The 16376-nt window shown below is 45.2% G+C and overlaps 1 protein-coding gene across 1 annotated transcript in view; it reads right to left on the bottom strand.

Moving 5' to 3' along the window:
• Positions 1-775: 775 nt before the first annotated feature.
• The window catches only part of zgc:109889 (uncharacterized protein LOC553542 homolog), a 69453-nt gene continuing 53852 nt past the window's right edge, over positions 776-16376 (bottom strand). The window contains exons 4-11 of the mRNA XM_055228996.1: positions 13529-13682; positions 11736-11853; positions 9084-9146; positions 5804-5848; positions 4820-5026; positions 3825-4045; positions 2821-3203; positions 776-935 (exon numbers count right to left, since the gene is read on the bottom strand). Coding sequence (XP_055084971.1) covers positions 778-935; positions 2821-3203; positions 3825-4045; positions 4820-5026; positions 5804-5848; positions 9084-9146; positions 11736-11853; positions 13529-13682 — 1349 coding nt within the window. The 3' untranslated portion in view covers positions 776-777. The remainder of the gene's footprint in view (positions 936-2820; positions 3204-3824; positions 4046-4819; positions 5027-5803; positions 5849-9083; positions 9147-11735; positions 11854-13528; positions 13683-16376) is intronic.

The following is a 16376-nucleotide window of genomic DNA, read 5'->3' as shown; positions in this document are numbered from 1 at the left end:
ATTTGTACAAAGTGTGGGCTTGGTTGGAAACGGGCGTCGTCATGGGCAACAAGAGCTTCGAGAGTAGTCTGTGAAATAGTCGCGAGCGGCAATAGTGGGTCTCAAGCGTGTGAATGGCACTATGCACAGATGAATGGTTCCACTTTACTCACTTAAGAAGAATTATTATTATTATAAAAATGATGAACTAACCAAACCCCATTTTTATGTCGTTTTTTAGGCGAGAGTCACAGTTGTCCGTTTTACACAGCCTTTCAGATCGCTCAAGTTCTATTTGGTTTAAGATATTTACTTAAGGAGGTGATTTGGGCATGTCCCACCGCTTTTGGGGTCCCAACGGAGGAGCTGGAGGACATGTCTGGGGTGAGGGAAGTCCGGGAGTCCCTGCTGAGACTGATGACCCCGTGACCCAGTTCTGGATAAGCGGAAAAGAAGAAAATGGATGGACTTAAAAGTATATCGCATTTTTCTAGTGTTATCCGTGAATGGTCTGTGTAAAAAGGGCTAGTGTGTCCCTCCCTCTAACTCTCTTTCTCTCTTTGTCCCTCTGTTTTTCCTTCTCCCTCCCTCCGTCCCAATGTATTCCCCTTTTTCTCTCCCTCGCTTCCGTCGGACCGCTCGTCGACGTCCATTTCCGAGTCCTCGTCTGATTGGCTGAACTCTCACTGTTGAAGAAGCGTGAGCCCGCCCCTTATCCTAATCCCTCCCCCTTTCTCTCTCTCTCTCTCTCTCTGTTCCCTCTTTCCCCTTATCTCCCTCCCTTCCTCCCCCTCTTCCTCAGTCGGACCACTCGTTGTCGTCCATTTCAGAGTCCTCGTCGGATTCGCTGTACTCGACGGCGATGCGGCGGGACAAAATGGTGGCCACGTCGTTTCCCACGGGCTCACGCTTGGCCTCCTGCTCCCGCTGCTCCTGCACCTTCCTCAGCTGGATCCCTGCGCCCGGAAAAAAAACACACGGAAAACTCAATGACATCGGAATGCTGGAAGCTGGAAGTTTTAAGGGAGAATTTTCAAACATTGTATAAAAAAAAAAAGAAGAAAAAAAAAGAAAAATGTTGTATTTTTTGAGAAAATGAGAGAATAAGAGGAGGAATGAGGGAGCGGTAGGGAGTGAGTGAGATAGAGGTAAAGAGAGAAAGGAGGAGAGAGTGACAGAAGAGATAGAGAGAGAGAATAAGGGGAGAGGAGAGAGATGGAGGGTGAAGAGAGAAAGAATAGAAAGAGAAGAGTGAGAGAATGAGGGAGGTAAAGAGAGGCAGAGGGAGAGGGGAGACAGATAAAGAGAGAGAGAGAGGGGTAGAGGATACAGAGAGAGGGAGGGAGGGGAGGAGAGAATGACAAAGAGAGGGAGGTTAAATAACAAGGAAGGAGAAAGAGGGGGATAGAAGAGCAAAAGAGGATATAAAGGGAAAGAGAGGGAGAGCAAGGGGAGAGGAGAGAGATGGAGGGGAAGAGAAGGAATAGAAAGAGGAGGGTGAAGGAATGAGGGAAGGTAAAGAGAGGTAGATAAAAAAGAGGGGGCAGAGGATGAAGTGGGAAGGAGGGAAGGGAGGAGAGAATGACAAAGAGAGGGAGGTTGAAATAACGAAGAAGGAAAAAGGAGGGGGATAGGAGAGTAAAAGACGGGATAGAAAAGGAGAGAGAGGGTTGTAGGGGGAGAAAGAAAGAAGGTAGAAAGAGAAAGGGGTGTGGAGTGAAAGTGATAGTGAGGGAGACGGAAAGAGAGGGGAGGGAGAGAGAGAGAATAAGAGTGAGAAAGAGAAAGCAGTAGGGCGTGAGAGAAAAGGAGTAAGACAAAATTGAGGTAGAGATAAAGAGAGAAAGGGGAAGAGAGTGATGAGAATAAGAGGGAGAATAATGCGAGAGGAGAGAGATGGAGGGGAAGAAAGAAAGAACGAGGAGGTGATAATGAGGGAGGAAAAGAGAGACAGATAGAGAGAGGGGGCAGAGGATGGAGAGGGAAGGAGGTAGAAAATGGCAAAGAGAGGAGGGTTGAACTAATGAGGAAGGAGAAAGAGGGGGATAGAGAGAGTAGAGAGGATAGAAAAGGGGGGAGAGATGGAGGGGGAGAAAGAAAGGTAAGAAAAAGAAGAGAGGTAACGAGGGAGAGGAGAAAGTGAGAGAAAAGAGACAGTGAGGGGTAGAGAGTGAAGTGAAAGAATGAGTTTGAGGTAAAAAGAGAGAGGGAGAGGAAAGAATGGGGTGAGATAGTGAGGGAGAAGGAAAGAGAGAGGAGGAGATGAAAGAGAATAAGGTGAGATGTGAAGGGGAAGGAAAGAGAGAGAGGGAGAGGAAAGAGAATAAGGTGAGATGTGAGGGAGAAGGAAAGAGAGAGAGGGGGAGAGGAAAGAGAATAAGGTGAGATAGTGAGGGGGAAGGAAAGAGAGAGGAGGAGAGGAAAGAGAATAAGGTGAGATGTGAGTGGGAAGGAAAGAGAGAAGGAAAGAGAGAGGAGCAGAGGAAAGAGAATGAGCTGAGATAGTGAGGGGGAAGGAAAGAGAGAGGAGCAGAGGAAAGAGAATGAGCTGAGATAGTCAGGGAGAAGGAGAGAGAGGGGGAGAGGAAAGAGAATGAGGTGAGATGTGAGGGGGAAGGAAAGAGAGAGGAGGAGAGGAGGAGAGGAAAGAGAATGAGGTGAGATAGTGAGGGGGAAGGAAAGAGAGAAGGAAAGAGAGAGGAGCAGAGGAAAGAGAATGAGCTGAGATAGTCAGGGAGAAGGAGAGAGAGGAGGAGAGGAAAGAGAAAAGGATTAAGATAGTGAGGGAGAAGGAAAAAGAGAGGGGGAGAGGGTGGGAGTAAAAGAGACAGATCTGTGCACCTCTGCGTATGGCGGCGAGCAGGTCGGAACGTGCGTCGCTCATCGGGATCATGCCCAACATGGTGGACTTCCTCTGGGGGGCGGCGTCAGGCTGGGCGAGGGGAGGGGACGGGTGCACCGCGGGGCCGCCCGGCGGAGGAGGGGGCGGGGCAGCGGGGGGAGCGCCTGAGGGGGGGTGGGCGGGGGAGGGCACGTAGTTGACGGGCGGCGGGGGAGGGGAGGGGGAGTAGGGGCGGGACAGGGCGGAGGAAGTTGGCGGGACAGAGGCGGCGGCGGGCGGCGCAGCGGAGGAGTCGTACGGCGCCTGAGCGGAGGGCATGGAGGGGGGAGGAGGGGGAGGAGCCGGGGGGATGTAGTACTCGGGGATGGTGGACGGCTGACCACTGCGAGAGAGAGAACGGAACGGATTAAAAACAGACAAGTGTTCAGATATTCAGATGCCCTCCCTGTGTCTCTATGGAGTCTTATTCTGTGTAAAAGCTGCTGACCCTGTAGCTTAAACCTTTACAAACATGTTCTGTAATGTCCCCGTGAGTCAGATGCCCTCCCTGTGTGTCAGATGCCCTCCCTCTGTCTCCATGAGGTCTTATTCTGTGTAAAAGCTGCTGACCCTGTAGCTTAAACCTCTATAAACATGTTCTGTAATATCCCTGTGTGTCAGATGCCCTCCCTGTGTGTCTATGGCGTGTTATTCTATGTAAAAGCTGCTAACCCTGTAGCTTAAACCTCTATAAACATGCTCTAAAATTTCTCTGTATGTGTCAGATGCCCTCCCTCATGTGTCAGATGCCCTCCCTCTGTCTCCATGGGGTTTATTATGTGTAAAAGCTGCTAACTCTGTAGCTTAAACCTCTACAAACATGTTCTGAAATGCCTGGGATTCTTGGATTAGTTTAGAGTTCAGATTTCTTCTTTAGGTTTAAAATTGAACTATAGATACATTGCAAATTTAAACATCAAAATTCAGACTAAATAACTCCACGTGAACACTTTAACCCTCTCACCCATGGGCCCTGTACTCTTTGACAGACTGCTGGCGGGGCCCGTTGACCATGTGATCGGGCTGCGTGCCGTGCGCAGAGGGCGTCCTCCCGAGCGACGCCGCGTGACGCCCGGACGCCGCGGCTGACCCGGGCGCGGGCTGGGTCGGCCGCAGCACCCGGTCCAGGCTCTGGGTCTGCGGCGCCCCCAGGTGGTCACGGCTGTGGTCCTGCGGGTGAGCGGCCTGAGAGGAAGAGTGGCTCGGGCTGAAGAGAGGAGAGGGAGAAGGAGTCAGGACACATATTTTATTAAAGAAGACCTATCTGCTGTTTAGTTATGCTCTTTTATTATAATTATGGAAAAACTGGGACATTTTAAATCATAATATTCATCTAAAACAATTTAATAAAAGAAACAAGTTTGCTAAATTCCGAGTTCGAAAACTGTGGGGCCCAATGGGAACTGACGTCACTGTAAACATCTGCACATTACACTACAAAGAAATTGATTTTTTTTCATTTAATTTGTACCAAAATGAGTCTTGCGCGTATCACCGATTAAGAAAATAACAGTTAAAATTAATTAAAGATTGCTCAAACATGCACAAATCACTCCAAATACAACTTTCGGTGAGTAAATCGTGAAGAGAAACAACTATAACATGATTAAAAAACGGCTAAAAAGTCGTTTTTGCAGAATAGATGTGGTTTAAAGTGGAACTAAACACTAAATAAACTTTTTCGCTACTAAACTGTGAACATGGTGTTTTAAAAGTATGTCTTTGATAACCTGCTTCTCTCAGAATTGTCAGTTTTGTCAAGTAAATTTTGTCACAGCATATTCTATTGATTGAAACCAAATAAAACGCAAACAAAAGTATGTCCAGAAGAGGGCAGCATTCACCTTCTATCAACATCAAGGTCAGGATTCACATTTAGAGAATCAGGACAAACCTGAACGCCCCCTACAGGCGGATGTGCGTATCTACCGTCTGGACTCGCGAGACTCATCACTGGACACGTCGTGGTAGGGGGACGGGGTGAGTTAGGGGTGTGGGGGTGAGTCGGGGGAAGGAGGAGTGGATTTTGTACCTGTTGTCTGGACTCAGGGACCCCTCTGAGGACATCCCGTGGTAGGGGGAGGGGGTGAGGCGAGCGTCTGGTCTGAACTCTTTGTCGTAGGCCAGAACGTTCCACTCCTGGCGGCGGTTACGAGCCTTACGGACCTGGAAACACAAATTTAGAAGTTTATAAGTAATATCAACTACAGATAAAGAAACATGTCAGTTAAAAGTGCACAGTGTAACTTTTCCGGTGGGGGTCCGCTACTTGCTTTTCTTCTTTCTTCACCGCTGCATTATAATTAAATATTTAAAGAGGCGGTATTGTACTTCAATGGGATATTTACTGTAACTCATGACATATTTATTGTCATGAGTCTCCTCGCCCTTTGCTCTCTACGCTAAGTCGCTCCCCCTTCAGAGCGCTATCTCAACACAATCAGCTGCACCCCGCTAATGAAACTACTGCACATCGCATCAGGTTTGCGAAGTTGTAGCGTACAGTTTTGTGTCCTGCTTTTGTATGGAGGGTTGTCGTACGGGAGCGTGGGTGATGTAGGCTTGTGGGCGGAGCCTCGTACGGGATCTTACAGCTAAACATAAAGGGTTTGAAGATTGAGATAGATCACCAGAATACTGTGAAAAACGTGCATGGATGACATCTAAAACCTCTTCAGACATGTTTTTGATGAGGAAAACATTATAATATGGCAGAAAACTAAAAAAATTGTGTAATACCCCCTTTTTAAATTATAGTGAAATGTTAAGTTTGAACAAATGTCATCTAAAAATTGTCGTAAAAAACATTAACACTGAATAAAAGAACAGCGTATACAAGTTAGAGTTCATTAAAATTTAAGATTCATGTTTTTAATCCACAGCAGAATAAAATAAATAAATAAATACATAAATAAATAAATAATAAAATAATAAAGCACTGACCTTCTTGACCTCTCGTCCCGGCTCTTCAACTTGCTTCTGCTGCTCCTAAAAATAAGTAAATAAAATAAAACCAAAAATAAAAACAAAGAGGAGAGTTTAGTGACAGAAAAGTGGTTTGACTGAATGAGATCACCTGCGCCTCAGCACCACCAGAGGGCGCTGGTCTATTACACTTATTCACTACCATCATCACACAGAAGTCTAAACACAGAAGAAGCGGCAGCCCAGTCTGAAAAATCACTTTTCACTTCAGTAAAACTATTATTATTTTAATTATTATACGACACAGATTCAAAATATCTGAAATGTGTCCATAAATTCAACTGGAACGTGTCTCATTATGATCTGACTTCAGGATCTTTAAGTGTCAGAGGGACAGGATCACAAAGAAATTACATCATTTTACTGTTTACTGATACTTTAAACAACTTAGATCTCCAGAAATCTGTTAATAATCAGATTTTGAGTGTGTCTGTCACCAACGCCAACGGAGCAGTGTTTAAATATGTTTCTTTGTATTTAGAAAGTCAAATAAAAATGAAAAATCTAATAATCGCTCCTGGGTTTACAGACTTAGGGAAGAGGTTTAAGGAAACAGGAGGAGCAGGAGTTTGTACTTTTAATGATTTGATGAAAATATACAATACTGTGTTGGGAAGTAACTGAATACAAGTTACAGGATATTTATTTTAGATAACTGTATTCAGGCACAGTTCCTCTTTCATGTGTTCATTCAGAATAGTTTCTATAATTTTGCAATTTTGACTTTGAATTGCAGGTTCACGGTGAGAAAAAAGAGAAAACACAGCGACAAAAATAAATCAGTTTCATTCAAATATAATACAACTCAGTGTTAAAGTATTCAGAATATTGTACTCTGAATGGCCTATGTGACAGAATATGCTACAAAATACGTTTTGACTCAGGTATTCAGTATTCTGTAACTAAATATATGAAGTATTGTTCCCGTTACTGAACATACTCCATGTTTGTCTGTAAATACACTTCACCAGGATGGCATCAGGTGGTGGCACTTTAGTTTCACCGGGTCAAATGTAATAAAAATATCATATTCAGAGGTGTATTATGTTCTAAATAACAAATTTATATAAAATAAATAAAATAATAATAAAAATAAATAAATAAATAAATAAATAAATAAATAATAATAATAATAATAATAATAATAATAATAATAATAATAATAATAAAATAAAATAATAATAATGGCTAGATTAATTGATTAGCTAAATAATCGTTAATAGCAGCCATGATACAAAGATAATATCACTTTCAGACTGGGCTGCTCCATCACTCTAGACCTGTCACGATAACAAAGTCTGAAGTAAATATAAGACAATAAGACAATAAACTTATTATCCACCAAAAATTATTCTAAACGTACATGAGGTGCAATAGATAAACAGAGAAATAACACTTAATATGTGATAGAAGTTATTTTTCACGCCTCTGCAGCTCAAATCGTGTCGCATTGCAGAAAAACAAGACAAAATACCCCCCAAAAAATTGTGAACATGATAAATACTAAGCCCGAAAAATATAGTTCCAGCTTTTATGTGTTGAACGATAAGTTGATATAGTGATTATCGTGACAGGCCTACATCATCGGGGTCCGGACTCGGGGTCCAGACTCGGGGTTAGATGGAGACTTTGGGTGTGACAGAGACTGGGGTGAGGTGCAACAAAACAAACAAACAAACAAACAAACAAACATGAAGAACACAGGGCTGAGTGCAGAGCGGTGAGATCAGGGACGGGATTTAAAGTAGTTAAAAGGACTCAGAACATTAATCTATTTATTTGAATTGTTTTGGATTTTATTTTTGGTTAACATTTCTGTCATTTGTGAGCCTATACACCATGGATCTGTAATAAAAACTGGATAAGACACTCCAGATTTGTGCAAGGGTGAGATCAACTAGTGGCCGCTCCAGGTACTGCAGCTCCCAGGAGATTTTTTTTTTTTAGGGTTTTAGGGTTTTAGGGTATCCACAGGTTTCACAAAGGTCGGATTGTGCAGGGATTCTTCTCTATTTTCACAACAAGAACATTTGAAAATTTTAAATCCTCAATGTGCCTAAAAGTTAGCTTTGTAAGATTTAGTGGTGGGAGGAGCTAACTCATATTGAGGAAGTAACGCGGAATTTTTGGGCCTCTCCTCCCTCTCTCTCTCTCTCTCTCCCCTCCTTCGTTAACCTTCTGTCGTCTCTTCCCTTTGCGTTTGTCCTCCCTCGCTCACCCTCTCCTCCCTCCATCTCTCTCTCCCTCCCTCGTTACCTTCTGTTGTCAATTCTCTTTGCGTTTCTCCTCCCTCACTGAACCTCTCCTCTCTCTCTCCTTCTCCCTCATTACTTTCTGTCATCTCTTCTCTTTGCGTTTCTCCTCCCTCACTGAACCTCTCCTCTCTCTCTCTCCTTCTCCCTCATTACTTTCTGTCGTCTCTTCTCTTTGCATTTGTCCTCCCTCACTCACTCTCTCCTCCCTCCCTCTCTCTCCCTCCCTCGTTACTTTTTGTCATCTCCTCTTTACGTTTGTCCTCCCTCACTCACCCTCTCCTCCCTCCATCTCTCCCCCTCCCTCGTGACCTTCTCTTGTCTCTTCTCTTTGCGTTTGTCCTCCCTCGCTCACCCTCTCCTCCCTCTCTCTCTCTTCCTCTTTCTCTCCCCCTACCTCGTTATCATCTGTCGTCTCTTCCCTTTGCGTTTGTCCTCCCTCGCTCACCCTCTCTCCTTCTCTCCCTCTTTCCAATGAGCTTAGGGCTTTAAAAACAATACGACGCCATCTTGGATTCACCTTCTATATTCTTCTATATCTTCTACACTTGAAACAAAAACTGGCACAAAGTCCAACATCTTCTCTGTCGCAATAAATAAACAAAAATTTTATTATTTTTCCCACAACAGCTTCAGAAAGTGGTGCCAATATTCAACCCCAAAGATCCGATCATTGTCAGCTAAAAGAACTTTAAACCCTGAGATTAATATGACAAGACAAAACAGTGATTCTCCCATAGAATTATATAGGCCCCGCCCCCCGTCTCAAACTATGACATCATCAAATTGTACAACGTGAATAAAAACTTTTCGCTTTTGAGCTTTGAACACAAACATTAATATTGTTTAAGTCCTTTTAACTCATAAATCCGTATCGTTATTCCGGGAGGAAAGTGCAGCAGACAGGAGGGAGGAGAGGAGGAAAAGGGGGAGGGGCTAAACTACAGGGAGAGGTGCAGGCCACAGCAGAGAGGGGGCGCTCTTACAGAGAAGGGGCTCCGGGGTGGGGCCTGTCTGGACTGGGCTCTGCCGGGGTGGGCGGGGCAGCCCTGAGGAGACACAAGCTGCACAGTTAGACCAGGATCAAGAACTAGGACCGGAACCGGTATCAGGATCAGGGACCCGGGACTAACCAGGACCAGAGACCAGGGACTAGGACCAGGGACTAGGACCAGGGACTAGGACCAGGGACTAGAACCAGGGACCAGGGACTAGGACCAGAGACTAGGACCAGGGACTAGGACCAGGGACTAGGACCAGGGACTAGGACCAGGGACTAGGACTGGTATCAGGATCAGGGACCCGGGACTAACCAGGACCAGAGACCAGGGACTAGGACCAGGGACTAAGACCAGAGACTAGGACCAGGGACTAGAACCAGGGACTAGGACTGGTATCAGGATCAAAGACTAGCCAGGACCAGGGAGTAGGACCAGGGACCAGGGACTAGGACCAGAGACTAGGACCAGGGAGTAGGACCAGGGATCAGTGACCAGGGACCAGTGACCAGGGACTAGGACCATGACCAGGAACCAGAACCAGTATCAGGATCAGGGACCCGGGACTAAGCAGGACCAGGGACTAGGACCAGGAACAGGCAACAGGATCAGGGACCCTGAACTAACCAGGCCCAGAGAACAGGGACCAGAGACCAGGACCAGGAACCAGGACCAGGAACCAGGACCACTATTACGATCAGGGACCTGGGACTAACCAAGCCCAGGGACCAGTGACTAGGACCAGGGACCTGGACCGGTATCAGGGACCCACAAAAAAACAGGACCAGGGACTCGGACCAGGGGCCAGGAACAGTATCAGGATCAGGGACCTGGGAAAAACAAGATCAGGGACTAGGACCAGGGACCAGGGACTAGGACCAGGGACGGGTATCAGGATCAGGGACCAGGATCAGGGACTTTGACAGTTTGACCGGGACCAGGACCAGGACCAGGGAGCAGACGGGCGACGCCACAGGGGCAATGGTTCCCAGTACAAGCTTTTTAAATATAGTTTTGTAACTGGATTTGACTGTAACGGGGGAAGCAACAGAAATATATGAACAATCGCATTAGTTTGAACAGAAATCGGCCAATGGATCCCAGCAGCGACTCAAATGGGTCTAGAGCCAGATCTGACGACGAGGATCTGACGTTATGTGTCAATGCCAGACACTAATGTCCAAATATAAAAACACACAAGAATTTCAAAGTTTAGATTGTGAAATGTGCACAGCTTAAGTTTGCCAATTTGTTACTTAAACTTCATAGAAAAACCCCAAATGAACTGTCAGCTGCTGTGATGTAAAATCCTTTTCAGAACACTGCAAATAAAACAAACAAGCAAATTAAATAATGGCAAAAATGAGACAAAACTGATCTGAAAAATAAAACAAAACTGGAGATGGAAGATTAGTTTAAGAGCCACAGTTTTCTCAGACATCTGCACACACTTAACGTTTATAAAAATGAAAACCGCAGCAATCTCTCCATCTCTCTGTCTCCTCCCTTTCTCTCTAACCCTTTTCCCTTGCACTCTTCTCTCTTTCTCTCCCTCCTCTTTACTTTCTGACACCCCCTCTCTGTATCTCTTCCTCTTTTCTTTTACCCTCCCTCTCTCCATACATTCTCGTGTCTCTTCTTTCCTTCCACTCTCACCTTCTCCCCGTTTCTCTCTCCTTCTCCTCCCTCTTTCTCTCCCTCCTCTCTCCTCATCTCCCCTTCTGTTATCTCTTTTCTTTACGTTTGTCCCCCGTGTCCTGCAGCATCTTCCCTTCCCCTTTCCTTCCTTCCTTCCTTCCTTCCTTCCTCTCCTCTCCCCATTCTCGTTACCTTCTGTCGTCTTCTCTTTGCATTTGTCACTCACCCTCCCCCCCTTCTTTTTCTCTCCCCCTCCCTCATTACCTCCTGACAAATACTTGGTGTTTGTCCTCCCTCAGTCAACCTCTCCTTCGCTCTCTCTCGCTTTCCCTCCCCCTTCCTCGTTACCTTCTGTTGTCTCTTTTCTTTGCGTTTCTCCTCCCTGACTTACCTTCTCCTCCCTCTCTCTCCTCTCTCTCCCCTCCCTCGTTACCTTCTATCGTCTCTTCTCTTTGCATTTGTCCTTCCTCACTCACTGTTTCCTCTCTTTCTCTCTCTTTCTCTCCCCACCCCTCATTACATTCTATTGTGTCTTCTCTTTGCGTTTGTCCTCCCTCACTCCCCCTCTCCTCTCTCTCCTCCCTCTTTCCCTCTCTCCCCCTCCCTTGTTACCTTCTGTCATCTCTTCTTTTTGTGTTTGTCCTCCCTCACTCACCCTCTCCTCTCTCTCTCTCCCCCATTACCTTCTGTCGTCTCTTCTTTTTGCGTTTGTCCACCCTCACTCACTCTCTCCTCTCCTCTCTCTCTCTCTCCCCCTCCCTCGTTACCTTCTGTTGTCTCTTCTCTTTGCATTTGTCCACCCTCACTCACCTTCTCCTCTCTCTCTCTCCCCCTCCCTCGTTACCTTCCGTCGTCTCTTCTCTTTGCATTTGTCCACCCTCACTCACCCTCTCTCTCTCTCTCTCTCTCCCCCTCCCTCGTTACCTTCTGTCGTCTCTTCTCTTTGCATTTGTCCACCCTCACTCACCCTCTCTCTCTCTCTCTCTCCCCCTCCCTCGTTACCTTCTGTCGTCTCTTCTCTTTGCGTTTGTCCTCCGTCGCCTGGAGCATCTTTTCCTTCCACAGGTTAAAGAAATAAGACGGGTCAGTGTAGAACTTGAGTGCGTCTTTTTTATCGTCCCTGTGGAAAAAGAAACTACATATTAAAGTGGAACTAAACACTAAATGGACTTATGTGGGTTTTTTTAATGGCCCTGGGTCTCGTTGATAAATATTTTCTTAACTTTCACTTTCAGAAGATGCTGAGTGAACTCTACAGATTCATGACGTGGACAAATGTCGCCTTAAATGACATTACACTTACACCAAAATGAAAATATTTTAAGTAAGAAACGCCTTGTACTTCCATATATGACCAGTAGGGGCTTGGCATTATGACATGTGAAAGTGCAAAAGACAAAGTGAAAGAGGAAGTGAGGTGAAGCGTCGAACGACTACTGCAGTTTAAACACGTCCAAACTGACACGACGCACTCAGTGTTTAAGTCGCTCAATGAGAGAATATTAAAGTCACAAAGGTACTGAAATAAGCGAGTACTTTCATTGTACTTATCCGAGTAGTGGATGACAGAGGTCCACATGGAGACACTGAGGCTGCACAGACTGAGGCGTAAAGTCTGTCAGACCAAATACACCACATGCTCCATAAAACTCCTCATAAATGTTATTGGATCACAACTTTTTTTCACACAGTAATAATTTAAGAAGATATATAACTTGCCTTCATGGAGGAATTAGAATTTTGTGTTGCATTATCAGAGTAAAGCTGTTGAGTGCTTCTGTTCATAGGATTTGTTCTTCCAGAAGAACATTTTCAGTTAAGAAAACATTTTGTGATTGCCAATGTTCATAAGAAGAACTTAACTCTTCATGAGTGAGGCCCGTTGTCCACCATTGTCTCTCGTTTTTGGTCATTTTAGAGCAAATGTAGTAAATTTGCAGTTGGTACATGATGTTTTGGTTAAATTTAGGTCAGATCTGGGTCAGATCTGGGTGAATGTGGGTGAGGATAGGTCACACATGAGTGATGGTGGGTGAGATAGATATGGGTGAGGATGGGTGCAATATGGGTGAGATATGGGTGAAATATTAGTGAGATATGGGTGAGATTATGGGTGAGGATGGGTGCTATATGGGTGTGATATGGGTGAGATATGGGTGAGATATGAGAGAGATATGGGTGAGATATGAGAGAGATATGGGTGAGATATTAGTGAGATATGGGTGAGGATGGGTGCGATATGGGTGAGATATGGGTGAGACATGAGTGAGATATGGGTGAAATATGGGTGAGACATGAGTGAGATATGGGTGAGATATGAGAGAGATATGGGTGAAATATTAGTGAGATATGGGTGCGATATGGGTGAGATTATGGGTGAGATATGGGTGAGATATGGGTGAGACATGAGTGAGATATGGGTGAAATATTAGTGAGATATGGGTGCGATATGGGTGAGATTATGGGTGAGATATGGGTGAGATATGAGAGAGATATCGGTGAAATATTAGTGAGATATGGGTGCGATCTGGGTGAGATTATGGGTGAGGATGGGTGCGATATGGGTGTGATAAGGGTGAGACATGAGTGAGATATGGGTGAAATATGGGTGAGACATGAGTGAGATATGGGTGAAATATGGGTGAAATATTAGTGAGATATGGGTGCAATATGGGTGAGATTATGGGTGAGGATGGGTGCGATATGGGTGAAATATTAGTGAGATATGAGTGTGATATGGGTGAGATTATGGGTGAAATATGGATGAGATATTGATGATATGAGGGAGGCCTTACCTGTACGGGGTGAGGATATTGAGAGGGGGAGGCTTGTCACAGCGGTGGTACATCTCGACCACAGGGTTGGGCACAGAGGTACGTGACACCACCTGCTGGTCCTGGATGGTACTGCTCTTGAAGGCCTTCCTCATGTTGATGTCCTGTAAAGACACTGCAGAGACAGAGCGGGGTCAGATTTGAGACGGGCTAACAGGTTAAGTTAGCTTATAGCTGCAAGTTTGTCTTTTGTGAATACTGTGAAGTTTAAAAAAAAAATGCTTTGCTTGAAATGTCCCACAGTATGGCATTAAACTAAGCCGTGTTGCTGCTGTTGTCATCCTGACGCTGTTATCGTGTTAGCAGTGTTATCATGTTAGCGCTGTTGTCTTATTGGTGCTGTTGTCGTGTTAGCATTGTTGTCTTGTTAGCTCCGTTTTCGTGTTAGCGCTGTTGTTATGATGGCTCTGTTGTCGTGTTAGCGCCGTTGTTGTGTTGCCGCTGTTGTCGTGTTTGCGCTATAGTCGTATAAGCACTGTTGTCATGTTACCGCAGCTGTCGTGTTAGCGCTGTTGTCGCATTAGCGCTGTTGTCGCATTAGCTCAGTTGTGGTGTTAGTGCTGTAGTCATATTAGCACTGTTGTCGCGTTAGCGCAGCTGTTGTGTTAGCGCTGTTGTCGCATTAGCTCGGTTGTGGTGTTAGTGCTGTAGTCGTGTTAGCACTGCTGTCTCATTAGCGCTGTTTTCTCATTAGCACAGCTGTTGTGTTAATGCTGTTGTCTCGTTAGCGCTGTTCCCTCGTTAGCGCTGTTGTCAGGCTACACTCTCCATAGCTATTTTACTAAGTTCAGCGTCCACACCAAAGGTAAATAAAAGTATCATTATTGCCGTGTTTTAAGTGTCTGCAGAGCCTCCACCGTTCAGAGCATTTAACCTGCCATGGGCGTTAGCATTAGCATTAGCCACAGATGTCAACAGCTGGAGCGCTTGCATCTATAATCATTTTGGAAATTCAAATAAGTAGCATTGGCTCGGTGATTTGGATCTTTAATTAGTTGCAGTTTCATTTTTGACGCTCTGATTCTTTCTTTCCTTTGCTCCCAGCACTAAGTCACTCCCCCTTCAGAGCACTACCACAACACAGTCAGCCTGCATCCCGCTAATGAAACTACTGCACATCATATCAGGTTTGTGAAGTTGTAGTGTAGTATATTTATGAAAAACTGTCATATGGGAGCATGGCTGACGGATAAAAACACGCAGATACATAGATTTAATGCCATACTACGAAACATTCCAGACAAAGCACGAGTAGATAAACCCGTTGACCTTCCACCGGAAAAGTTACGCAGTGCAACTTTACAGATAAAACTCCAAACTCTCCACAGCTGCGTCTGATTTGTAACCTGTCAAACATTAATCTTTGCTCTAAGCGATTTTCCGTTTGATTTATGAAATACACAGCCGCCATTTTGTGATCCGAGGCTTTTCTCTCCCGAAGACAGATCATAAAACAATGTATGACTGATGTAGTATCTTATGCAGTACTTATGCAGTATCTGTAGTATTCAGGCATGTAGCGTTGGTCCTTCTGTGTCGGATGTGTCCTCTGCGTTAGATTTATAGATTTGGGTGAAACGAAACGAGGAACAAAGGGGAACATTCAGTATAACAGACGAATAAAAACAAAAGAATACATAAATATAGGCTTTAAATGAAAATATGATGTTTCTCTCTCCCTTTCTTTCCCCAATCCCGTCTTTCTCTTCCCTCCTACCCTCCTCCTGTCTTCCACATATATTTTTTCCCTTCTCTTGTCTTTCTCCTCCTCTCTTTCCTCTCTCCCTCTATCTCTTTTCAGTATAAACTCAACTGTTTGTCAGTCAGGGCACACACTCTCGCCTCTCTGCTCCCTTCTCTTCCCTCCTCCCGTCTCTCCTCTGTCTTTTCCCCTCTTCGTCGCTCTCTCCCCCTCTCCTTCCCTCCTTCTCTCCCTCTTTGTCAGTCAGTTCACACTCCCTTCTTCCACGTCTCCGCTCCCCGAGGCCAGAGTCTAATCCACAAACCGGCGCCTAATGCTTCTTTCATTCATTCCTCTCTCTATCCTCGCCTTCTCTCCCCACTTCTCCCCTTCCCCCTCCTTCTTTCCTCTCCTTTCCATCTCTCCGATGACATTTTCATTCACTCTCTCCACCCGATCTCCTCCTCCTCCCTCTCTCTATCTGTCTCTTTCTCTCATCGCTTCATTCAATCCTCCCCTCCCCCTCTCTCCATCTCTTTCTCCTATAACACAACTTTCATTCACTCCCCTTCTCTGTCTCTTCCTTTTGTTGTCCTTTCTTTCTACTCTCTCCCTCCTTCCTCCCTCACCCCTCCTCTTTTTTATAACACCTCTTTCCCTGTTTCTCTCTCCCTCTCTCACCCCTGCTGTCCTTTCTTTCTCTCTCTCTCCCTCCCTCCTCTTTTTCTTATGCATCTCTTTCCCTTTCTCTTTCTCCTGCCTCTCTTTTTCTCCTAATACATTTCATTCACTCCTCTTCCCTCTCTCCACCCCTTGTGTTCTTCTCTCTCCACTCCCTCTCTTTCTTTGCCCCTCCTATAATGCAACTTTCATTTCTACACTCTCTCTTTCTCCCTTTTGTTGTCTTTTCTTTCTCTCTCCTTCCTCCCTCACCTCCTCCTCTTTTTATAATGCCTCTCTCTCTCTCTATAATCTAACTTTCATTCCTTTCTCTCTCCCTCCTCCCTCTTTTTCTAATGTCACGCCCTCTCCGTTTCTCTCTCTTCCTCTTTCACCCTTCCTTCTTTCTTTGTTTCTCCTATATTCCAACTTTCATTCATTCCTCTACTCTCTCTCCCTTCCTTTTGT

Source organism: Periophthalmus magnuspinnatus, chromosome 18 (assembly GCF_009829125.3).
Source record: "Periophthalmus magnuspinnatus isolate fPerMag1 chromosome 18, fPerMag1.2.pri, whole genome shotgun sequence".
NCBI classification, from domain to species: domain Eukaryota; kingdom Metazoa; phylum Chordata; class Actinopteri; order Gobiiformes; family Gobiidae; genus Periophthalmus; species Periophthalmus magnuspinnatus.
Note: the sequence above shows the minus strand (reverse complement) of the source record. Positions and strands in the feature narration are given on the sequence as shown.